Genomic DNA, 25,446 nt, shown 5'->3' with positions numbered 1-25,446 from the left:
CTGGAGAGTAAAGCAGTCCAGACCAGACAGATGTTGCCTCTCATGCCCGGTCAAAAGAAAATTCTCAAGCCATCTCAAATGCTGTTAACATTTATGCACCACTGTGTGCTGTACCCTCACAAACCATTGCCAAACAATAGTTTAGAAACATGGATGACGAACAAAGAGGAGATAACGATGATGTATGTTAAGTTAGACACTGAAATTTCCTTTTCATATTATTTTTGGAAGTATTTTATGCTTCTGTACATGACTTAAACACAAATAATAAAGTATGTCAATGGCATTTTTTTAAGTTTTTGACTCCTTTGTCTCTCTTAAGCACATAAATAATCATTGTTAGCTTTGATAATAAAATTACTCTCCATCACTAATTTCATTGTCTTTCCCTCTACAACAAAAATAACAGACACCAGTAAATGTGTTGCCTCCACTTTTAATGACTCAAACCAACCAACAAAACAAACCAATAACTCAGAGGTGGTGGTGATGGCAGGTGGTATTGGGGTGGGGGCTGTATGCCATGCCAAACGTTGGGGACTGTATGATCCCCTCTGACATGTACTTACAGAAATTTTCATAGGTCTGGTGAATTGGCAACTTCAAGTTGACAATGCAAGTGTTTGCTTCTGGGAATATTTTTCCATGTTCATGCAGGAAAGACAGGGTTGGCCTTGGAGTAAATCCAAGCACCGGGATCCTGTCCGCACCAGAAGCAAAGACAAGGACTTGCTCCAGCGTCACCTCCATTGCACCATCTGTTAACACAAAGTTAGAGAGAGCAGTCCTTTACATCTTTTGTTTTAAATTGCTCAAAGTACAAAGGCAAAACTGTTAGCACAAAAGTATGTTTGAGAAATGTTTGTAAAAAACAGGTGCTATAACAAGATCAAGACCTGCACTAACACCGACACTCTCAATTTAGATTCTTCTGCTATATGGCCATCTGTCAATTAGTAACTAAGTATATATATAATGATGCAATCATACGGCCCACATACTCATTATACTTTTTTTCTGTTTTGAAGGTTAGTGGTGTTTTCTATTATTCTTGTGTTTAGAGTTACAGTAACCTTTTTAACTCTTGTCTTGATTTTTTGGTTTTGTTGCACTTTTGCCTTATTAGTTGCAATAAATATTAGGCAGGTTAAGAAAAGAGCAAATCACAAATTCAAACATCCTTTTCACCTTCAATATCAAGGAGATAGTCCCTCCAAAATCCCTCTGTACGCCTCTCAGCATGCCACCTGTTGCTCCCTTGGCAGGATCCTTGGACCCCAAATAAATCCATGAGAGTTGCCGCCTGAAGGTGAAAAAAGTAGACTTTTGCTGGCTTGGAGAGGCATAGCTCAAAATCTGTAAGTCCCAGCTCTTTAATGCTTGGTTGTCTTAGAAGCCAATTCAAATTGCTCCGTTTTGATGTATAATTTATGTCTCTACGATGAAAATTTTAGGAGTTATGAGAGTTTGTTTGAGTGGCGGAGCAAGCTGAAAAGGTACAGTGCAGCTAGAGTGGGAGAGAGTTGTTAGGAAATTAAGATTTTTATGATTTTTAAACTGGCATAATTAAAAAAATGTGAAACATATCTACAAAAGCAGTAAATCGGGATTAGCCCAATCCATTGTGAGTTGTTTAAAGTTTGAATGGTGTTTCTAGCTGAAAGTATGCTGAAGTTATAAGAGCTGAAAGTTTTTGAAGGAGTTGAAGGCTGAAGAGCTGAAATCCCATTGATTTCCATGAAAGCTTAAGATCAATAAATGATCAATAATTTTAAAAGTTTAACAGATATCAAACAGTTGAATCATAGCAGACATCTACTGAACGAGCTGAAGCTAGCTCAAGTTTTTATATGACAAAAAACAGCATAATAATGATAATAATAATAATAATAAATAAATAAAAACAGGAAAACTATAGTGTGTATTGTGTGAATGCTTAAAAGCATTCACACAATAATGATAATAAAAAATAAAAACATGAAAAGTGCTAATGTTGACACTTTTGAAGAACTTTAGCTTTTTATACTTAAGCTGAAAAAAGGAAGATTAGAAATTTACAAACAGTCACAAAGTGTTTGTTCTAGGTCTATCCACAGGTCATCTAGTGGACTAGGTTTCAGCCATTTTAGGACCACTCACTTTTGCCTGCTCAGAATTCCGAGACAACTGGAATGCACCATCTCTTAGCAATTAGCCAAAGATTGCAGTGAATAGGCTTTAGGATGGACTCAGGCTGATAGATTTTCAATGGTGTTAAAAACAGTTTGACTAATTACATTGCAACTAATGTGTTTAAATTTCTTCTAAAACCAGCCAGCAGGTGACTCTAAACCAAATTGCACTTGTTTTGTGTTAGAACCGTACCTGGCTCCGCCACAGACACACCCACTCCTGCCAGGCATCAGCGCAGCCAATCTCCGGCATACTAACCAGATACACCTGTAATCAATCTACGCACCAGGCTTCAAATACTCCAGCTCCCCTCTCAGTCCTCGTCGGACCTCGTTTCCACATTGATGGATATTCCTACTCACCCCTTCACGGTTACGACTTAGCTGGATATTCTCCAGACTCCTGTTTGGCTTCCTGGTTTCCAACTCTTCGTAAAGCTCCCTTGAGAAAGTATCCGCACCTGAATAAATCCTGCTTAACTCTGATCTGTCTCAGTGGCTAGCAGCAGAACTTCGAAGCCCTGAAGTTGAGACTGAACGTGTTCTCATCCAGTTGGAGACCGTCGGCCAAATATTTCTGAACATTTATGCTTCAGCGGAATTACCTCTCGAGGAAAATGTGTTTTCTCTTTAGCACATGGCTATTGAAGAACTGGAAGAATGCAACTCATCAACATTCATGTCACGGGATCAACTAATTTTTCTGATTGAAAACAAGTTCAGAATTTGGGAAATTGCTCACATTTTTAATGTAAGCAAGAGAACTGTTTATAGGAGAATGGCCGATTATGGAATCTCTGTGGGACAAACCTACACAGACATCACCGATGACGACCTGAAGCAAGTGGTTTCGGAATTCATTGCACGTTGCCCAAATGCTGGAATCAGGACTTTGACTGGACATCTGCTTTCTTTGGGAATCAGGAAGGCTCCCATCATGAATTTCATATTTAATTAATTACACATTAATATGATAAAACAAACATGTAGTTTTGGAAATAAGAGATTTCCGTATTATGGTGCAAAATACGTTTAAAGGTGACCCCTTATATTCCTTTTAGAGTTCAACAGCTGAGGGTGCGCATGGCACTGACAGAGGTTGATCCTTTAGGTAGTTTTCTTCGCAGCCTGCAAATCAATGTTGTGCCAAGAGTTCCATACTCTGTTCCGGGTCCTCTTTCCCTTTGGCACATTGATGGCAAACTGATACGGTAATATATTAATGTACTCGTTTAATTAAAACAGGATATTAAAACCTCTTTTGTGGTTTGTGAAAATATTTTACTCTATTACATAAAAATGCATCTTTACACTTAATTATTACACATCTCTTTGCAGTAGAGAATAGTAATCCATGGAGGAATTGATGGATTCAGTAGGCGTGTCATGCATCTCATCCCAATAACAACAACAGAGCTGATGCTTCGTGAATGCTGTCAGTAATCATGGTCTTCCGCACCATGTCAGGAGTGACAAGGGGGGTGAAAATGTTGAGGTGGCCAGGTACATGTTGGAACATCTAGAGCGAGGCCCTGGTAAGAAATTTGACACGTGTTATATATAACCCTGTGGCGTTTCATGTAAATCACAACTGTCAATAGCAACATTGTTTTATGGTCTATATAAAATGTCCTCTTTGAGGAGGGGCGAGCTTACAGGACCAGTTTAATTTGATACTGTTGGTAATCAGAAGTGTTTCACTTTTCATTGCTGTAGCACTTTTTGTGTAGTTTACAATGTTGTATGTTTTGAAATAATCAAAGTTATTAATTTTTTAAAGAAACACACTTTTGCCATTAAAAAAATAATCCAACATAATGTGAAATTCAAATGTGATGTGGCCAGTGAAGCCATACTATGAAGAATAATAACTTTAACATTGTTATGCTGTAATAATAATGTGCCGTTAAAATAACAATCATAGCATACTAAAGATGTTGAATGGTAGGACAAGGCCTACAGTAAGAAATCCTTACAGAGCAATAACTCTAAAATGTGGCACATGTTTATTATTAATAATAATAATATTATTATTATTCACTGTGGTTGCATGCAGGAGTTAAAACTGTAGAGGGGTGATGTATAGCTTGATTGGTTGATCAGACTCTCAATTCCTTTTCCCAGTTCCTCTGTGTGGCTAGCTCAGGTTTGAGCCTTGGCATGGGGCTCCTTGCTGCTAGTCACTCCTTCCTCACTTTTACCCTCATACCTGTCGAGTTCATGTCCAATAATTTCAAACAGAGCCTGACGAAAACCTTCTGTATAACACTAAAAGTGTCTATCCATCTTTTATTCTCCTTTTTTCATCATTTTTTTAGGAACCAGATGTTACATTACAGGTAAAAGTGTCCACAACCAAAGAATTGAAAGGCTGTGGAGATATGCCTGCACTACGTCTTCCTGCCAAGACTGAACTGGAATCTCAGGGAATTCATTAGGATGTGGGACAGGCATCCTCTCTCTACTGAGGGGACAGATCTCCACGGCAGATCTGGACAGCAGGTCTACTTCAAGGGCCCCAAGAGAATCAACAACAGCTTAAAATGATCTTTTTGAGAAACAGTTTATTACGTAACAGAAAAATATATATTTTTTCGGTTCAATATATCTATTAATTATATTTACATTTTTAAATATATAAAAACAGATAAAGCAAACGACCTAAAAACACATTAATTTGAGACACAATATGCAAATTTGGCTCACATATACATTGATACCTAAACAGAATCAATATTTTAAAACAGGGATAAGAAAGATATAAGTTAGAGTATAAAAAGGCCCTTGATATTCAGCAAGACAAATTGTTATCATGTCTGTGTATCATTTCAGCAGATCAGAGAAGAAAACTGGGGCATTGACTGGGATGGGCCTGTTCCTGCACCAGATCCGCATGCAGGAGCTGAAGTTCCCACCGTTCCTCAAGGTTTGCAGCATACATTGGAGGGACATTTAAGGGCCTGTGTCGACCCCTTTATGAGCAGCGAGGATTTTGGTGTTGACATTTATGAAAAGGCGCAACAGCACAAATCTTCATGGCGTCACAAAATTAAAAACAGTGCGGATCTGTCATTCCTCTACAAATGTATAGGACATGATGAACAAATCTCCTAGTAAAGCTCACACAATGGAAATTCCAAATACACTACATTTTGTGTCCAAAAATATATCACTGTTTTTGAGTAAAAAAAAAAACAAACATTGTATTTAAAGGGAATGCTTTTAATGTACTTCCTGTGTTTGTAGAGGAAACACTGTCTCTTCCCTACAATACAGTGCACGGTGAGGATGCTGCTATTGTATATTGGAGATTTTTTTGTTAATTTGTATTTGTACATAGCTCTTCATATAATACATAAAACTAAATTCTACTATCTTCTACCGTGGCAATATCTGCTGGCAAGATATTCCTTCCATGTTCTGGTCCTTTTGTGATTAAAGCTGACTGATTCTAATGTAAGTAGGTCTTCCTAAACCACTCCTCATAGTCATAAAGAAATATTGCAACGAGGAATTAATGATAATTGCTATCAGAAAATGAAGTACATTGGACTTTTTTATGTATATGTTGTAACACAGGATTGGATGTGCTCTACGTGTGATGGAATCTGTAGGCCCAACTTATGACACTTTGTCAGGAACGTCATTGTTACCTTCTTTGAAATTGAAATGTCAGCGTTCCCTACATGGAAAAAAATTTATTACAGTTTTACTGTTGTTTTATTGAAATACATTTTATTTTGTGAATTTCTTTATATTATTTGACCTTTGAAAGAAAAAAAGAATAAAATAAGAATTTTTAAAAAACTTTATTCCTCTTATTTAGTCAATGTTTATAACTTGCCTACTTCAATTTTTACTCAGATGTATTTTACTTTGACAGTCTATAAATTTCCCATCAGCCACTCACCCACACGATAAAATCGAAATTCGTGCTTAAAATTTTAGGCGGACTTGACTTATTGTCAGTGAGGCCATAATGTCATCCGATCACGGTAAGTTCATTTGGCATTGATTGAAACGTTTTCTTTTCGTATATTATAAAACTATAACGTGTTATTGTGGATATACTGCTAATCTTGGTTGTATTCGTTGTTTACCGTATTAATTTAAAAAACGGAATACAGTTTTACTTACGATTTTGCAGGTAGATTTAAGACTTACAATGTGATTTGGATTAATTTATTTTAGCTATTAATCCTTCTGTAATGCACTCAAAAAGCAATCCGTAAGGTTTACGCGGTTTCTGTTCGGGAAAAAGTGAAGCGAGAGGAATTTCAACTCAGATTGATTTGAATCATGTGTAGCCTGAAATGTTTGCACCCCGAGTCCACTCGTCTTTAGACTTTTATGACATTGTGAATCTGTTTTGATTTTATTTTTTATAACTATTCACACACACACACACACACACACAAAAGACTGACTGCGGTTCCATAAAGTCATTTTAAAAAGCAACTCCGTGTTTAGTTACGCTGCAAAGTAACTGACCTATAGTTAAAGGACGTTAGTCATATAAGGTAACTTAGGAAAGCCTATCTTTAAAATAAGTCATTTGAAAAAAAAAATGTCAAAGGAGATTAGATATATTAAATCACCATGGCAACTGCCGACAAGAAGCTGACAGTGAGTGTAAGAGATGATTGCCATGCAATTTTTAGATATCATATAGGCAAATGCTGTGGTGTGTTTTGAGTTAAATTACTAATAAATCTTGTCGCACGTGCATATGACTTTTATTATATGAAGGACTTCACCTACGCATGACTCCTTGTCAAAAAGAAGACAGGGCAAAAAAAACCCACTGAAGTTTAGCACTTCCGGCTAGCCATTCTGTGCAGACGTACACATTAAAATCCCGAACTTCTTTGCCCCTTAGCACACCAAGCTCCAGTTTTGTTGTTCAATCTTATTTGAAATTTCTGTTGTAGTGTTGGTTTAGTAAAAGTTTGTCTAAAAACTCCAAATCGTCCTCTTCCATGTAGCTCTAAGGCTACTGGTGTTTTGGCTTAACAACGATCGTTACTACATGTGGGCCGGGGGTTTTTTTTTTTTTTCTTTCAGCTCCGTGAGCCACAGCCTAAGTATAATATTGGCCGCTCCGCAGAACGAACCAATTTTCACAACCTGCCCGCTATAAAATACACGCTAAACAATTGAAAGCTGATTTTATTTGACCTGAAAAACGTGCGTGGCTGACGTTGCTTGTTGCTTTTTTGACATCGGATCACTTTGTTCCATTGCTGTATTATTTGCCCGCCCCACTTGCAATTAAAATGAAAATTTCTTGACCTGATCTACGGGACCGGGGGGGTGACGGGTCGGCCTGCAAATCACTAATCATAATATTTAGTCGTGATTCTATTTGGACAAACCTCTTTAATTTGACTGGTGTGATGCTGAGAAGCGACTGGCTTCCCTTGGCAGCTATTACAGAGAGACTAATAAACACACTAACTCACATCAGGCTGTAACTATTTCATTACGTGTGTAAAACTCAGCAGAGTGCACACCTTCATTTTTAGTCTTTTTCTCTTATTCGTTCTTTCTTTTTCTGAAGTGGGCACCTGATTTTCTACTTTTCCATCCTTCAGCACTTGACTCAACTACCTGGTAGCTCTGATGAAATCTGTCCGTCTTCTTCTGCTGCATAAATGCACTTAATGTTTCGTATTGTCGGAAGGACAAAAACAGTGTATATTTATTATTGTAACAAAATAAGAGTAACCTAAGTAAAGGCATAAAAATCAGAATCTTGTAATAATTAATTTGGAAGCAGTTTGTGATTATATAGAAGGATTGTTGCCTTCCATCTGAGATCCGCGCCACCATCCCTCCTGGGCATCTGCGATGCAACTTTCTTACAAGCAGCAGGTGAGATGTGTCCCACCACAGAAAAGGCAGCGCCCATCCGTAAAACATGACACGGAAATATGTGTGTGTGTTTATTTTTTACTTTATTGTACACTATTATTTCTATGAACACTTCCATCTGTAAGTTCGATCCCCAAGATACGTTTACTCACAGCAGCGTCAAGCCAGCTGGAGCAACACATCAAAGTTTGTGGCACTAGGTAAGACATATTTTCAATATTTTTCAGTGGATTTTCAGATTTTGATGTTTTTTCCACACTTGCACGCTCAAGTCCATGAACTTACTTTTTTTATGCATTACTGTTTGTGTTCATAACAATAGCCAACTGAGATGTAACATGTTTTACTTGATCCATTTTCCTTCATAATCAGATTTTCTAAGACTGATATACATTTTTTAAATTCGTTATTATAGTTTTCTTGTCCATGAAGTCAAAAAATTTTAAATATTGCTGTAATTTTAATTTTCTATGTATTACTAAATAGACTTATATTTACTATTAACATCACTACAATGGCTAGAAGCAGCGAAGCAAACAACACGTGAGTAAACATTAAGATGCTTTTCTTTCTATATACTGTATATTAAATGATCAGAGTTCCACCAAAGAAATAAATCAGAAATACAACATAAAAGAAATTAGCTATAATACAGACCAAGAGAATGCAGAATAAATAAAAACATAAATGGATAATTAAATATATACTATATATAGATAAAAACAGGTATGATTAGGAGGTACCCCCCCATCCTAAAATAAAAAGGAAATATTTATGTGTAAAATCTCAATCTAATTTAAAAAAATAAAAGAATCAAAGCAGGATACACAACTGATCTCAAGTCAGTTTAATTTCCTGTTTTGTCACATGCTTTAAAAGCAGGTGCTCATTTTATTTCATGTCTTTTCACAGTAATACCACATTCACAAATACGTGGTCCATTAGTATTATCATAAGTAGTAGTAAGTATTATGTAGGTATTATGTAGGTATTATGTAAAGTATTATCATAAGTAGTAAGTATTATGTAGGTATTATGTTAAGTATTATAAGTAGTAGTATTATCATCATGCTTAAACATAGAATTCCCATCTGCTTTAAATCTTGAGGTTTTTTTTTTTTTTTTTTTTTTATTAAAAAAATGGTTTGAAAAGATTTATGGACCTGAATAAGCCTATTATTATTATTATTATTATTATTATTATTATTATTATTATTATTATTACTATTATTATTATTATTATTATTATTATTATTATTATTGTTATTATTATGACATAAGGGTTTTGAGTTGTGGTTTATTGCAGTAATTATTTTTAAAACCCTTTTGTCTTGTTTCAATTAATTTTTTTCTTTTTTTTACTGTTTTCGTGTTCTACCGGTTTTTTTTTTTTTTTATCATTTCTTTATTATGACTAAACATAATTTTAAGAATCATAACTTGGCCCTTTGTTTTGGTTCAAGTACATATACATTACTTTCCACTTTCCTAAATTTCAAATTTAAATAACTTAATTTTGGGTGGAAAGTGTAAATTCAGCTATATTTGGTATCAGTTTATCATAAATTTAATCAACAGTATGCATTGCAACTTTGAAATAACAAATCTACAACTATTAAACATTTTCATACCTAGTTGGAAATGTTAAATACAGCATTTTAATTAATACAATAAGTTGCTTAGATAATTGTGTTGTTTTTCACACTAGTCTCACCCTTGAGCTAAAGCAGCCGCAAAAGATAATGGAACAGCACATTCAGGAAAGCCTTTAATCCCAACAGAATCTGGAGACCTGCAAATTCAGACCCATAGTTCTGGACCCACACTCAAAGGCCCCTAATATACCTGCTACATAGCCACCTACTGGATTATTGTGAAACTGCAGCTACAGTTTTAGTGCAACAGGATGTCCAGACCCACAACAAAGTTGCCAGACAGAAATGCAACTTCGATTGGTTTTTACTTTTGTAAAACACTTCGACTTTATGAGACCATTATGTCTCATTGAATTTTCTCAGTACATCAGAATGTCAGATAAGCAAGAATCAACACGTTAAGATACACATCCTGACTTAAGGAAAGAACCAGATGTAACTTAAGAATCATCAGTTTGATATCTGCCAAGTTTGCCGCATCAGACAAACGCATCAGTTCAACATGAACAGCACATCTCAATCTATCGCGTGGGCAGTGCCTGACCTGCGTATGACGGTGATAACTGGCCAATTACAACCGGTTGGTATCATGTCGGTTCTTGTATGAGGCAGACCCCCGGCCTAATAAGATAAAATATCTGCATTGTTGCTCGGGACTCAGGCCGACGAAGATGATCTTTCATGATGACCTGTGGCCTGAATAAGTTTCTAATGATAAAAAGAAAAATTGGGTTAACACTATATGAAAGGTCGTTTTTTTTATTATTGAAAAGATGTTAGAAGTCTCCACTTAAACAAGCTTTTTAGCAAACGTTTAGAAAATTACAGTGTCATTTAAAAACATAAAAACAGAAAGAAAATACACATATGCGCACAATATATTGTTAAAATCTTTATCTAAAAAGGTAAAAACCAGACATTTAAGCAAATCTACAGAAAACCAAAGAACAAAATATGAGGCGGCTACGTTATCCATACATTTGAGGGAGGCAGCGTAAGTCACACGTTGGTGTGTGCAACTCGGCTACTCAAACGTACACGTTACATGATAGTCTCCTTAGGCAGGTAATCCGTGGTACTATCCACTCGCCATAGGATAGAGCGGGAGATGGACAGGCGGATCGGTGCGGCGTCTGCAGTGATGCAGATTCTGCATCGTCTGTCGTGGTGAAGAAGGAGCTGATCCAAAAGGCAAAGCTCTCGATTTACCGGTCGATCTACGTTCCTACCCTCACCTATGGCCACGAGCTGTGGGTAGTGACCGAAAGAACAAGATCGCGAATACAAGCGGCCGAAATGAGTTTTTTCCGCAAGATTGCAAGACTCCCTTAGAGAAAAGGAGAGAAGCTGGGTGATCCGGGAGGGGCTCAGAGTAGAGTCACTGCTCCTCCACATCGAGAGGAGCCAGATGAGGTGGCTCGGGCATCTGGTTAGGATGCCTCCTGGACGCCTCCCTGGTGAAGTGTTCCGGGCACGTCCCACCGGAAAGAGGCCTCAGGGAAGACCTAGGACATGCTCGACAGACTACATCTCTCGGCTGGCCTGGGAACGCCTCGGGATCCCTCCGGATGAGTTGGTGAATGTGGCCGGGGAGAGGGAAGTCTGGGTTTCCCTGCTTAGGCAGCTGCCCCCACAACCCGACTCCGGATAAGCGGAAGAAAATGGATGGATGGATATATACACTACCGTTCAAAATTTTGGGGTCACTTTGCCATGGGATTCAATAGGGAAGTGACCCCAAACTTTTGAACGGTAGTGTATACATATATATGTGACAGGAGGGTTAATACCTCCTCGCCACTACATGGCACTGTGCTGCCAGCACCACCACTTATTAAATCGGTGGTGCTGGGGGAGTATAAAAGCACAGGTGATAGGAAGCTTAGGAATTCGCTTCCTCTTTGTCTGGTGGCTGCAGTGGCAGGTTGGCGTGGCTGGGTGCAGGAGGACATTCCGAAAGGGTAAGCCTGCAACTAATATCCATCTTAGCAGAAGTACAGGCTAAATTGCTAACTAGGCCTCCCACACTCGCAGCTGTGGGCAAGCGCGGTTGTGGACAGGAGCGATCGCACTGCGGCTGGTACCTGGATGTGGTGAGTCTGCCCTGTCATAAGCTTTGCACCAGTGAAGATTGTTTTAATCACTCCTGTGTGTGTGTGTGAGCAGGAGTATAGCCGCAGGGATTGCATCATTGGCTGCCCCTCCTCCTCTACTCCGGATAACACGGCGCGTTACCGGCACGGATACAGGTGGCGACTCGGCGGAAGTGATCATCGGCAGCCCTGCTGTTCTGGCGTGCCTGAACTGACTACACTGGACGGATTATTCTGGACTTGTGGCGCTGAAGTTTAATTTCTATTTGTTGTTTTGCGTGATGGTATATTTTTAATAGATTTTAGTTTAACTGTCGGTGGCATCCTTTTAATTCTGTGTTTTGTGTACAGGTGCTGTGGGCTCAGAGCAGCATTCCCCTCCCTGGTGGTGGCCGTTTGAGCACGGTGGCGTTGGTTGATGTGTCTACACTGGTGGTTTGGTTTGAGTTTGTCTTGTTCTTCCCTTAGTTGGTTAATGTTGGGAATGGTTGCCCTCCCCACCGCCTGGTTTTTTAATTTTATTGTTAGATACCCGCCGACAGCTTATTTTATCTTGATTGTTTAAATAAAGATTGTTGCGAACTGGAACGGACTCTGCCCGTGATATAAACCTAGCTACTATTTTTAAAAGCTAGAAGGTTCCCAGGGGTGAAATTCCCCTGGGTGGCGTTGTCACACATCCATACCAACGAATCTACCTACCAAGGCCCTACCTTCGTAACGCCACATTCTGGCGTTGTCGGCAGGATGAATATTTAAGGGGCAGAGTCATTCCATAGTGGTTTGTTTGTTTTTTTTTGCTTTTCTTTTTTTTCTTTGTTTTTTTTTTTGCTCTTTTTTCCCTTGTTTTTTTTTTTTGCTCTTTTTTTTTTCTTGTGTTTTGTGGTTTTTAATTTTGTTTTTTTCTCTCTTTGGTGCAGTTGGAGCCAGAACAGCAGGGTTGGAATCGGGGAATCCCAAGTCATATCCTCACGTGAGCTCTGTGTAGTGGGCGGTGTTCGTCATGGAGGAGGAGGTGCAGCAACTGAGGGAGCTCATGGTGCAGCTTAAGGCTGACAATGAACGGCTGCGGCGGGAGCAGGCAGCCCTCCAGGTGGGTGCTAGCGGTGCCTCATCTCCTTCAGCAAGCGATGCCCCGGCGGTGAGTGTTGGCCCTGTGACAGAGCGCTTGGTGGTAATTCCTAGAGACCGAAGGTGTCCCATGTTTAATGGTAAGACTGGCATGGGGATAGCTGAGTGGATAGAAGAGATGCAGGCGTGTGTGCGTGCCCGCCACCTTGCTGCTGCAGACCAGGCCTTGTTCATATTTGATCATTTGGAGGGGGAGGCAAAGGAGGAGATTAAGTTTCGCTCTAGTGGGGAGCGAAGTGACCCAGTCCAGGTTCTTGACATCTTAAAAGAACTTTATGGATGTACGGAGTCTTATGTCACTTTGCAACAAGCTTTTTTTTCTCGACACCAGCAGGAAGGGGAGACCTTGCAGGAGTTTTCTTTGGCTCTCATGGCGCTGATGGACCGGGTAAAGCAGAGTGCACCTGATGGAGTACCTAATGCTGGTGTCTGGCTTAGGGACCAGTTCATTGAGCATGTCTATGATAGCTCTCTTCGTAGGGAACTTAAACAGCTTGTGCGGCAACAACCTAGAGCCACTATGTTGGAGCTCCGTAGCGAGGCTATTAGATGGGAGAGAGAGGGTCTTCCAGGTGGTGGAAGACCACGTAGCTGTTCGTTGCCATCGGCTTATGGCCTCCAGTATGCAGTGCAGGGCCGCCTCCAGCCTGCTCGTCGGAGCAGTCCATCTGAGCCAACTTTAAGTGAGCTGATGGATGTTCTGAAACAACAACAGGAGCAGCTCAATCAGCTTGCACAGACTGTAGCCTCTCTGCAGGCCCCTCGCCCTCGTGAGCAGGTTCCCCGTCATGGGTCCCTAATCTGTCACCGGTGTCAGCAACCAGGTCATTTTGCACGGGAGTGTGAGAATGAGCGAGCTTTCCCGCGGCGGCAGGGGAATTCTGTTGCGGGACTTAATCCAAGTACTGCTCCCTTTTCCCGGCCCTCTAATCAGTCGGAAAACTGAAGCCCGCTGAGTTGCGGAGCCACAGCTCAGATGGGGAGTCTTTAGGCTCACAGAAGGGTGTAGGGACGGATCTGATTGCACCCTGTCCAACAATTTGTGTTGCAGTTGGTGGGGTGGAAGTCACCTGCTTGGTGGACACGGGTTCTATGGTGTCAACTATGACAGAAAGTTTCTTTCAGAAACAGTTTGCACCCTGGGGTGGTGAGCGTCTGCAGTCGTGTCATTGGCTACAGCTACGTGCGGCAAATGGCTTGGCTATTCCATATATTGGCTATTTGGAGCTGGATGTGGAGTTGTGTGGCAAGGTGATACCCAGCTGTGGGATCCTTGTTGTCAAAGACCCCCCTGGTGCTGTTTCCTCCGTCCCTGGGGTCCTGGGGATGAATGTTATTCGCCGCTGTTACCAGGAACTTTTCAGTACATTCGGTCAGTCCCTCTTTGACTCCACTCCCATTTCAGAAGCTCCTGGTCCAATTGTGGCAGCACTGCAGCAATACCACCAGTCGTCTACCTTAATCCAGGGGGATCCTACTCATTCAGTGAGAGTTAGAGGAAGGCGTGTAGTGCGCATACCGGGAGGGGTAATGAAGTTTGAAGAAGCACTTGCTCTGAAAAATTAGCTGGCCAGAATGTGCTGTTTGAGCCCCCGGAGTCAGGTTTACCTGCTGGGCTCTTGGCCTCCCCATGCCTCTTACAGGTTGTCCAGGGTACGGTGTACGTCCCAGTGGTTAATGTGGGAACAACAGAGGTTCTCCTCTATCCACGGACTGGGTTGGGAGTGTTAAATATGGCACAGGTTGTTAGCCTGCCGGCTGGCGTGGCTGAAGTTGAGTCAGTAACGGCAACAATTTCATCACAAACTGTGGCGGACACTATGTCAAGTAAACTGGACATGCTGGATCTGTCTGTGCTACCAGAACAGGAACAAGCTAGTGCTAAATCTTTACTAGAGAAGTATCAGTCAGTGTTTTCAGCACATGATGGTGATTTGGGTTGCACTAGCCTGTTGTCCCACGAAATCCCTCTGATGGATGATGTTCCAGTCCGGCAGAGGTATCGGTTCATTCCTCCCTCAGACTATGAGGCAGTAAAGGCCCATATTCACCAACTCTTGGAGTCTCAGGTAATCAGGGAAAGTAGCAGTCCATATGCCTCACCAATTGTTTTGGTGAGAAAGAAAGATGGGAGTCTACGCTTGTGTGTGGACTACCGCCGTCTTAATAGTAAAACCAGAAAGGATGCTTTTCCCCTGCCTCGCATTGAGGAGAGTCTAGATGTGCTGTTTGGGGCACGCTGGTTCTCCACTATTGACTTGGCTAGTGGTTACAACCAGGTCCCTGTGGCTGAGAAAGACCGGGCCAAAACTGCATTCTGCACTCCGTTTGGCCTTTTTGAGTTTAACCGCATGCCTTTCGGTCTTTGTAATGCTCCAAGTACCTTCCAGCGGTTGATGCAGAGGATGTTTGGTGATCAGCAGGGTCAGTCCCTGCTACTTTATTTAGATGACATCATCGTCTATTCATCCTCTGTCACACAGCATCTACAGAGACTGGAAATTGTGCTTGACCGGCTGAAAAGGGAAGGTCTCAAAGCAAAGCTGGAGAAATGTGCCTTCTTTCAGCAGGAGGTGAGCTATTTGGGGCACATTATCTCAAGTCAGGGAGTCTCTACAGACCCGAAGAAAATTGAGGCAGTGGCCAAGTGGCAACGCCCTCGCCATGTCTCAGAGCTGCGCTCATTTTTAGGCTTTGCTAGCTACTACCGGCGCTTTGTGGAGGGCTTTGCTAAGCTAGCTAGTCCTCTGCACAAATTGGTGGCTAACCTGGCAGGCACCAAGTTAAAAGGGTCAGGTCAGGCTCTGGATACCTTGTGGACACCTCAGTGCGAGGAAAGCTTTGAAGCATTGAAGTCTCGGCTTGTCTCAGCCCCAGTACTGACATACGCTGACTTTTCCTGTCCATTCATTCTGGAGATTGATGCTAGTCACGGTGGGCTGGGTGCGGTCCTTTCACAAGAGACTGATCAGGGCGTGCGACCCGTGGCATATGCCAGCCGAGGCCTTCGGCCTTCAGAGCGTAACATGTCAAACTATAGCTCCATGAAGTTGGAATTTCTGGCACTTAAGTGGGCAATGACAGAAAAATTCAGGGAGTATCTGTTGGGGCACAAATGCATTGTGTACACGGACAACAACCCGCTAAGTTACATCCAGTCTGCTAAGTTGGGGGCCACTGAGCATCGCTGGGTTGCACAACTGGCTGATTTTGACTTCTCTATAAAATATCGGTCAGGCCGTAGTAATAGGAACGCGGACGCATTATCACGGCAGTATGTCCCAGGCTCGCAAGCATTTCAATCCAGCTTGCCAGGCACTGTGGTCCCCCTTAGCCTGCGACAGAGTTCTCCACCACCATTCTGTGCAGAGGTGAGTGCATGTCAGTCATTTGTCTCTGCCCTCCCTGTCCACTTGGTGTCAGATCTGCGGTTGTTGCAGGGCAGGGACCCCCTCCTTGCAGAAGTGTGGGCGTTTTGGCAGCGGAAGGCTCCACCTACCCCTACTGAGAGGCTGCAGTTGTCTAAATCAGCTTTGGCTCTGCTGCGCCAGTGGGAGCGGTTGGTGGAGAAGGATGGGGTCCTCTTTCGCCAGGTATTCCGCCCAGATGGGGGGGAAGGATTTCTCCAGCTCCTGTTGCCTGAAGTCCTTAAAAAGGACATCCTGACTCAGTTGCATCAAGAGCATGGTCATCAGGGCATTGAACGGACCACAGAATTGGTCCGACAGCGCTGCTACTGGCCGGGCATGTCTTCTGACATTAAGACATGGGTCCAGCAGTGTGAGCGGTGTCAGATCTCCAAGGACTCTGGGTGCGGGCCCCGTAGTTTTATGGGTCACTTACTGGCTGGACGTCCTAACGAAGTTCTAGCCATTGACTTCACCTTGTTGGAGCCTTCTAGAGGTGGCTTTGAGAATGTCCTCATTATGACTGATGTTTTCAGTAAATTTACAGTGGCGATTCCCACACGAGACCAACGGGCCCCCACTGTAGCCCAGATTCTGGTCTCGGAGTGGTTCTATAAGTTTGGTGTTCCTGGTCGTCTGCATTCTGACCAAGGCCGGAGCTTCGAGAGTTCCCTTATTGCACAGCTTTGCTCACTTTATGGTGTTGTTAAATCTCACACCACTCCATACCATCCTGCAGGTAACGGCCAATGTGAGCGGTTTAACAGAACTCTGCATAACCTCCTTCGAACACTGCCAGCTTCGCGGAAACGTGACTGGGCTTCATGTCTGCCTCAAGTGCTGTTCTGTTACAACACTACACCCCATCAGAGCACTGGGGAGTCACCTTTTTTCCTGATGTTTGGACAGGAACCTCGTCTGCCAGTAGACTTCCTGTTGGGTCGAGTGGAGGACCCAACTTCTGGTGCGGTACAGGATTGGGTTGCTGAACATCAGGCCAGATTGCAAGTCGCATTTGAGGGCGCTCGGGAGCGTTTGCAGGTTGCTGCTAGCCATCGAAAGCGGCGACATGATTTGCAGGTGCGTGATGCGCCTCTCCCTATTGGTCAGATGGTTTATCTGAGGGATCACGGAGCAAAGGGGAGGCATAAGATTCAGGACCGCTGGAGTCCTGTGGTCCAACAGATTGTTAAAGCTCCATCTGGCCATGGGGCCGTGTATACAGTAGCTCCTGCAAATGATTTGCAAAAGGTTCGAACGGTACATCGGGACATGTTGAAAGCTGTGATTCAACCTGAAATAGGGACCCTCGCATCTACGGTCCTGTCCCCCACCAAAGTGGTGGACTTGGATGAGAGTAACAGCTCCAGTGAAGGCGACGTGTGGCTTCTGGTTTCTGAAAACCCTGTGGCACATCGGTCAGGCTCCGCAATAGGTTCTGTGAAGGCAGGGCCTGCCCCTGAAACACAGAGATTGCGGTGGCAGTCGGTGCCAGCAGCTGATCAGCCTAGTTCCAGCCAGCAGGCTGTGCGCCGAACTGGTCGCTCTACTGCTGGACACCACTCTAATGTGCACCATCTCCCGCGCTCTGTGGAACCCCGGGCCAGACCAGCTCAGGAGCCTGCAAATCCAGCAATTTGCACACAGTTTGCTGTCTTTAGGCCCTGGTGTTGAGGTTAGTGGAATGGGTTGGTTCATCGTCGGGTCGACGATGCAAAATGTGGGGTATATATATATATATATATATATATACCCCATATATATATATATATATATATATATATATATATATATATATATATATATACTGGAGGTGGGCCTAGATCAGTTAATTTCTTTCTCCAAACTTTATCTTTGTACTAGTGACAGTTTGTAAATCTGCTTTTTTCTTGATTTTTTTTTTATTTTACTTTAACAAATAAACTGAAATATTTTCTAAAGATTTCTTTTTAAATAAATCATTGTCTTGAACAATCCTTGCACCTTTGACCCCAGTCTTATTATAGAGTGTTAGGCAGCTCTGTTGTCATCTTCAGCTTTTTTTTTTTTTTTTAAAAAAAACATAGTTATCTGGTTAAAAAAAAAAAAGAAAAAAGAAAATACAGACCCAGCAGTAAATTGATTTATAGGGGCCTTTGGCAGCCTGGTGGCCAAGAAATATGGTTCTGTCACATATTCGCATGTCAGTTGTGCTTGATCGTTGAAAAATAGATGTCGTCATTAACCAACCACTGCTCTTCCTCATAATTCACATAAACCAAACAACGTGGCCTCATCAACATGTCAAGCTGGCGTTGTGGGAATATTAGGTGACGACACAGCACGGCCTGATGTTTGTTAGCACATGCTAATTTCAATGATAGATAAGTTTAACCAGGTTTTAACCAAATGAATGGAAGTGATGTAATGAATGTGTGTGTGTCCTTGTAAGTCTATCTTTATGAGGACCAGCCTTAATTCTGGACTGTGTTGACATGATATTTTGGAGGCACGAGGCTCACACCCAGAGGTTAAAATGGTCCAGAGCTATCTGGAGCTGAGCTCCGCCACCGTAGTCAAGTAATTTCCAGCATGTAGATTAGTGTGCGCTGCTGGCCATGTGAAGAACAGCAGGGAGAAGAGACGGTTTGCATGCTTTGCGAGAAACCACCGGGAGCATGTAAGATAATACGTGCATGTATTGTCCTGCATAACATTGCGACCAGGTGGAATCTCCCCCCCTGTGACATGTTAATGACCCACCGGGTGGAAGTACCAGACCAACCTCTGTCATTCTGTCAGAATGAGGGACGGGCGGAACATGTAGTGAGGAATCTGTCGTTAGAAATTTCATCTTTTGACAGGTTCTCCTCTGATTATGCAGTGATGAAAAACAGGAAAATTGAATATTTTATTTGTGTTTGTTATTGGATTTGTTTGGGGGTTTATTTCATGGGAACATGATAATGTAATGTTTGTTATTATTTTGCTTTTTTATTTATTTTTTTACCATTTTATTTGACTATGGTGAAAGGCTAACTTCTTTATCACTGTAACAGTTAAGTCAGGTGTAAAAAACAAATATAAGCATATTTACCGGATAAAAAGTTCTATTGTTTGATCAGCTCTTAGGTTGTACTGCAGTTTCTTTCTGAAATCCGCCTTGTAATCCTGCCCTCTGTTGGGATCAGGATAATCCTGTTTTTTTGGATCAAAGTTATCCGAATTCTACTCAAAAGTTTAAAACAACCCAAACTGAGGGTTTTATCCGGATAACAACCAGGATTGGATCACGTGATCCAAGTGGATTTCTGAATCTGGATTTTCGTTTTGAACAATGCATTTTCAAGATTTGATCCTATCCGATAACTGAAATCCGCTAGGATTATGTTTGAAAAACCGGTCCCTACTGATAGATAACAGCTCACTGGCATCAGGCATTTTCCCCAAGTCACTAAAGATAGCTGCTATTAAGCCACTCTTAAAGAAAAGGACTCTATAGGACCTAAAGGACCTGTATAATGAACTATAGACTGTCTCTAACCTCTCCAATTTCCAAGATTATTGAGAAAGTTGTATTTCACCAGCTTAATGACTTTTAAATGAAAGTGGAAATCTTGATAAATTTCAGCCCGGCTTCTGACCTCATCACAGCCCTGAAACAGCTCTGGTCAAAGTGTTAAATGACATTAGATTGAATACTGATTCTGGTCTAGTATCAGTCCTGGTTTTGCTGGATCTCAGTGCTGCGTTTGACAGGCTGGAAAACTGGGTTGGGCTTTCTGGAGCGGTCCTTAACTGGTTCAGGTCCTATTTAGAAAAGGGGAGTTATTTTGTTCCGATCAGCAGCTATGAGCGAGTAGCCATGACTTCTGGAGTTGCCCAGGGGTCAGTCCATGAACCTCTTCTGTTCGACTTGTATCTGCTCCCTTTGGGTCAAATATTACAGAACTTTGAGTCCATGGAGTCAAAATAGTGTTAAAGTAGAATAATGGTGTTATTTGATTAAACATGTTAGGAATTACTTTAGACAATTTAATGTTTTAATTATCCACTGGCTCCTATTAGTTAGCCATGTTAAACTGCTCTTTGTGTGTTTTGCTTGTAAATCCTGTCTGTATTTTTCTGAGAAAAAGCCAATACAGTAGTTTTTTGCAATCATTTATGTAATTTTACTTATTGCACCACAACACCATATTTTAGGGCTCCCCCACCTGTCAAATTCCACTTTACCCACTGTTTACACTTACACAAGGCTATTTGAGGGTTAACTCTTGGTTTATGTGTTTAGGTTTGAACATTAAGCTGTAATGGTTCAGTTTCAGAGATGAGGAGCTGAAGGAAATGTTAGGGTGATATACTTCCTTATAAAGATAAGTAGACATACTCAAGCATTTTATCATTATGCTGATACAGTTTTTATTGTATACACACACACACCTACACGCACACACACACACACATGCACACACACACACGCATACACACACACACACACACACAGGGGAAGCGGCTTTCTCATCAGGACTAAACTACCAAGCACCATTCTTCCTGTTTCTGACAGCAGAGAGCATGCCACACTATCTATAAACACACACACACACACACACACACACACACACACACACACACACACACACACACATTTGTACACAAATAGCAGCTAGCACAGGAAAAACTGACAACATCTGCAATTAAAAGAGAGAGACAAACATAAAGACTCCCTTCTGCTGCTTCAGATGCTTAATTAATAATTAATTTCCCAACAACTTAAATACTTCAAAAACAACAACAACATTACAGATACTGAGATTAAAATTTAAGAAAAAAATGTTGGTGGAGAGGAGGAAGGAAAACAAAGGAGAGAAAAATAGAGATAATAAATTGAAATGAAAGAAGAGAAAAGGGAAAGGAAGTTGAACCAAAACACAGAAAAGGGAGGGACTGGTCATGTGGGAAGGAGGAGGAGGGGGGAGAAAACAGGGGAGGGCAGGGAGGGGGGGAGTAACGTCAAGTGCAAGAGAGAAAAGATCAGCATTAGAAAAGAGAAGAAGAAGCTGAAAGAGGAGAAGGAGACTCAGGAGAGGAAAATTTCTTTACTTTGGAGTACTTGCAGTTGAACCGCCCAGCTACTCACACACACACACACACACCGACAGACTAATGCTCCTGCTGGATGGACCGACGGCGTTTACATCCACTCTTCCAGCTGTGCACATGTGAGACTGACCTGTGTGAGCAGACATGCAGTTCTACTACATGGTAGGTAACGTTTTGGTTACTGTTTCCTTGTGGCCATGTGTGTGTGTGTTTTTTCATCTTCATTTCTGTCACTTTGGGTGAAATCTGCTGTCATGTTGCTCAGAAAAATACTGTGAAAGAAGCAATAACAAAGAGTTATTAGCGAATCTGCCTCTTTCACTTTTTAACACATTGATCTTAAAATGACTGAAATTTGAATCAGAAAGACTTAAAATGACAAAAAGCCAGCTGTGCATATGTATTACATTCTTTTAACTTTAGTTCATTTTGCATCTGTAGCTGTGAAGCGAACGTTTGCTCTCTTTCACTTCTAAGGTTTTGCGTTTCAGGACTTTGCAGCATGTTTTCATGGAGTAATATAGTCAGCGACTACATCTTTGTAGTTTTGTCATTTCACACCATACTGAAAATGACACTTGAATTGGCCAACAGCATAAAATAACAAAATGTTAAATGCTTAAACTTGTTGAAATGACATGGAAATGCTGATAGTGGCACGTTATAGCCAAGAGATCATTGCCATGAGATCAGGTTAGACTCTGAACCACTGCAACACCTTGACTCTTTTTGTTGTTGTTTTTGGGATCACTGTCCTGTTGCATGATCCGGTTTCCTGCCATATAGTCTCACATTTGACTCAAGAATACTTTGGTCTGCAGAGGAGTTCATGGTCCATTCAGCGACTACAAGGTGTCCAGGTCGTGTGGCTGCAAACAAGTCCAAATCATGATCGCTACACTACCATGCTTAACAGTTAGTATGAGGTGTCCATTATGACCAAACATCTCCATTTTAGTCTTGTCTGTCTAAAGGACATTGTTCCAGAGTTCTACAAACCTAAGCCATGCTGCCATGTTTTCTTTTTACTGAGAGGCTTTTCTCTGGCAATCCTTCCCAACAAGTCATACAAGTCATTGTCTATTTCCACTATACACTTTAACATTTAACATGCTAGCTAAGACCTGTGGAGACGGGTGTATCTACGGGATGCTTTTGTCTCACCTTGCGGGGAATTTGCTGGGATGTTCCCTTCTAGGAAGACTGGCATCTGTCTTGAATATTTTCCATTTGTGAATAATGGTTTTCTTTGTTCAATGATTGACACCAAATAGTTTGTAAATAACACTTTTCCAAATTATCCATCCATCCATCCATTTTCTTCCGCTTATCCGGAGTCGGGTCGCGGGGGCAGCTGCCTAAGTAGGGAAACCCAGACTTCCCTCTCCCCGGCCACATTCACCAGCTCATCCGGAGGGATCCCGAGGCGTTCCCAGGCCAGCCAAGAGATGTAGTCCGTCCAGCGTGTCCTAGGATTTCCCTGGGGCCTCTTTCCGGTGGGACGTGCCCGGAACACCTCACCAGGAAGGCGTCCATCCTAACCAGATGCCCGAGCCACCTCATCTGGCTCCTCTCAATGTGGAGGAGTAGCGACTCTACTCTGAACCCCTTCCGGATCACCGAGCTTCTCACCCTATCTCTAAGGGAGAGCCCGGGCAGCCTGCAGAGAAAACTCATTTCGGCCGCTTGTATTTGCGATCTTGTTCTTTCGGTCATTACCCACAGCTCATGACCATAGGTGAGGGTAGGATCGTAGATCGACCGGTAAATAGAGAGCTTTGCCTTTTGGCTCAGCTCCTTCTTCACCGCGACAGACCGATGCAGAGTCCACATCACTGCAGATGCCGCACCGATCCGCCTGTCCATCTCCCGCTCCATCCTTCCATCACTTGTGAACAAGACCCCGAGACACGTGAACTTCTCCAAATTAATGAGCAGTAAAACCAGCTTGTCGAAGACCTTTTTCGATGTCTTTTCCTCCTTAGCATTGCATGATTGCAAAATACTAAAACTTGTGCATTTATAAACATAATCACACTGCTGACAATCAATTGATCAAATTTCTTTGATAAGCACCAAAGAAATTTGATCTGACTGCTAATTACACTCTTAATTATGGAAGTTGGAAGGGTGAACTTAGTTTTTATCAAATAAAAAGTAATAAGCTTCCCTTGTAAATATTGTGTATAATGACTTTACTTTCTATTTCTCTGTATGTTTACACTTATATATATGTTCTGTTGTAACAGAAAAATGTCCCTCACAGGATTAATAAAGTATCTATCTATCTATCTATCTATCTATCTATCTATCTATCTATCTATCTATCTATCCATCCATCCATCCATCCATCCATCCATCCATCCATCCATCCGTGATCAGAGGCTGTATTCACCGAACTTTTCACCAAATGATTTTTACTGATTCCTAATATGTAGGATGTATTGAAGAGTAGACGTAAATATACCCAGATTTTATTTAATATAACTTATTTATTCCAGCTGGGAAATTCCATGTCTTTGTTTAACCAATCCTAGTTACACCAGGAGCAGATTCCAGGACCTTCGACTAGTTGGGGTGTAAGGGCCTTGCTCAGGGGCCCAGTGGTTCACTTCTGTTGCAAGGTCTTAAACCAAGGTTCCCCAGACCCAAGCCCACCTATGTAACCACTAAGCTACAGTGCCCCAAAATCAGCTCAACGTTTTTCTAAGTAATACCAAATCCTCATTTATTTCCTCTAACCTCCAGAAGTGCATCATTACCTGGAAAAGCGTTGTAAAACAAACTGAAAGACTTCTCTGTTGATTTCACAGTATAAAAAAATATATATATATATAAAACAAACAGCCTACATACTAAATTTATATAGAAAAAAAGAGAAATAGAGGAGTGTTTTTGTTCTGCTGGAAAGTTGGAGTAAAGCCCCGAAACTCTGGATTTTTAAAAATATTTTTCTTCATGGAAACCTCAAGTAGGGGCAATATTGAGAACGAAAATAAAGTCAAATATTCACATTTTTTGCAGGTGTTCCTTTATTTATTATGATTGTAACAGAAGTATTGCATACATAATGTAAAAATCCATACTGCATTTATGTTAGGGTTTATATTAGCTATGTAAACTGCAGATATGTAGCACTGCATCTACCCAGCAGCCTGGTGAATCTCACTCTAATGTGGGCTGATTGGTGCAGGTTTACATAATTAATGGCACAGCAGCATGCTTTATCTAAAAAAAGTTAATAGCTGCAGCACACAATCAGGTTCAAAATCATTTTATTGCTGCATTTATCATTGTCTTTCTTGTAAGTGGTTCAGAAGAAAAAAAAAAGATAAGTGGACTTTGCCCTTTTTTAATATCTTTACATGCTTAAGTGTCTTTCAGGTCAGTGTTAAAGCTTTATCTAAGGTAAGCGACAAGCCCCTATAGGCTACCTGCCCAGAAGCAAATATCTCAGTCACATTAACATCCAACTGGTACATTTGGGATATATACATATATATATATATATATATATATATATATATATATATATATAATATACACATAGGCATTTCTTGGGCAAAATTTGATCCCTTGATCTTGATCCCTGGCAAAATTTCATAGGGCATTCATTGCATTCCTTTTATTATAATATTGGATATTTATAACATTGATAATAACTTGCTAATAGTATTATCTTTAAAGATATTGTTATTGTTACAGCATTTAATTCTTCAGTTGCAACTTTTGACTTTTTAACTTTTAATCTTTCTTGTCTACGAATATAATTTAACATCTTAACATCATGAGTTAAGCTGAACTAGACAGCTTTAATTTGGTGTTATCCAAGTTATTTGTTTTTTATTTTCAGCTTCCTGACAACCAGGTAATCATTAGGAGGACAGACTAAGCTGCATAGAGCTAAATTAGCTTCTAGATTATTTTCATTTCTTACCACTCTTCTTGTTCTTTTATTTCTTTTTGTTGTCACTGCCAGACAGAAACCATCTCATTTTCATAAACCTGCTCTCTCCTGTTTGTTTACATAAGACTC

At 41.2% G+C, this 25,446-nt stretch overlaps 2 protein-coding genes across 5 annotated transcripts in view; both read left to right on the top strand.

The window, feature by feature from the left end:
- The first annotated feature begins 11,469 nt into the window (after positions 1-11,469).
- Positions 11,470-14,452, top strand: LOC121640743. 2 transcript variants are annotated; one of them, XM_041986595.1, is made up of 3 exons: positions 11,470-11,661; positions 11,735-11,793; positions 11,867-14,452. In XM_041986595.1, exon 3 carries the CDS (start codon positions 12,797-12,799, stop codon positions 13,868-13,870), a length of 1,074 nt encoding a protein of 357 aa, XP_041842529.1. In that variant the 5' UTR covers positions 11,470-11,661; positions 11,735-11,793; positions 11,867-12,796; the 3' UTR covers positions 13,871-14,452. The 2 variants fall into 2 exon arrangements, with proteins under 2 accessions (XP_041842529.1, XP_041842530.1); XM_041986596.1 differs by having other exon boundaries at positions 11,470-11,790.
- A 6,919-nt stretch (positions 14,453-21,371) lies between these two features.
- The window catches only part of arhgap36 (Rho GTPase activating protein 36), a 116,481-nt gene continuing 112,406 nt past the window's right edge, over positions 21,372-25,446 (top strand). For all 3 annotated transcript variants that reach the window (XR_006010562.1, XM_041986588.1, XM_041986591.1), the window contains exon 1: positions 21,372-21,572. Coding sequence is in view for 2 of the 3 variants with exons in the window: in XM_041986588.1 (XP_041842522.1) it covers positions 21,555-21,572 (18 nt within the window). In the remaining variant the exon portion in view is untranslated. The remainder of the gene's footprint in view (positions 21,573-25,446) is intronic.

This window comes from Melanotaenia boesemani, chromosome 5, assembly GCF_017639745.1.
Source record: "Melanotaenia boesemani isolate fMelBoe1 chromosome 5, fMelBoe1.pri, whole genome shotgun sequence".
In the NCBI taxonomy this organism is placed as follows: domain Eukaryota; kingdom Metazoa; phylum Chordata; class Actinopteri; order Atheriniformes; family Melanotaeniidae; genus Melanotaenia; species Melanotaenia boesemani.
This window is presented reverse-complemented; position numbering and strand designations above follow the sequence as displayed.

What these genes read in the sequence shown, in the direction of transcription:
- LOC121640743 (XM_041986595.1), top strand. Translation starts at nt 12,797, where the DNA reads ATGGAGGAGGAGGTGCAGCAACTGAGGGAGCTCATGGTGCAGCTTAAG.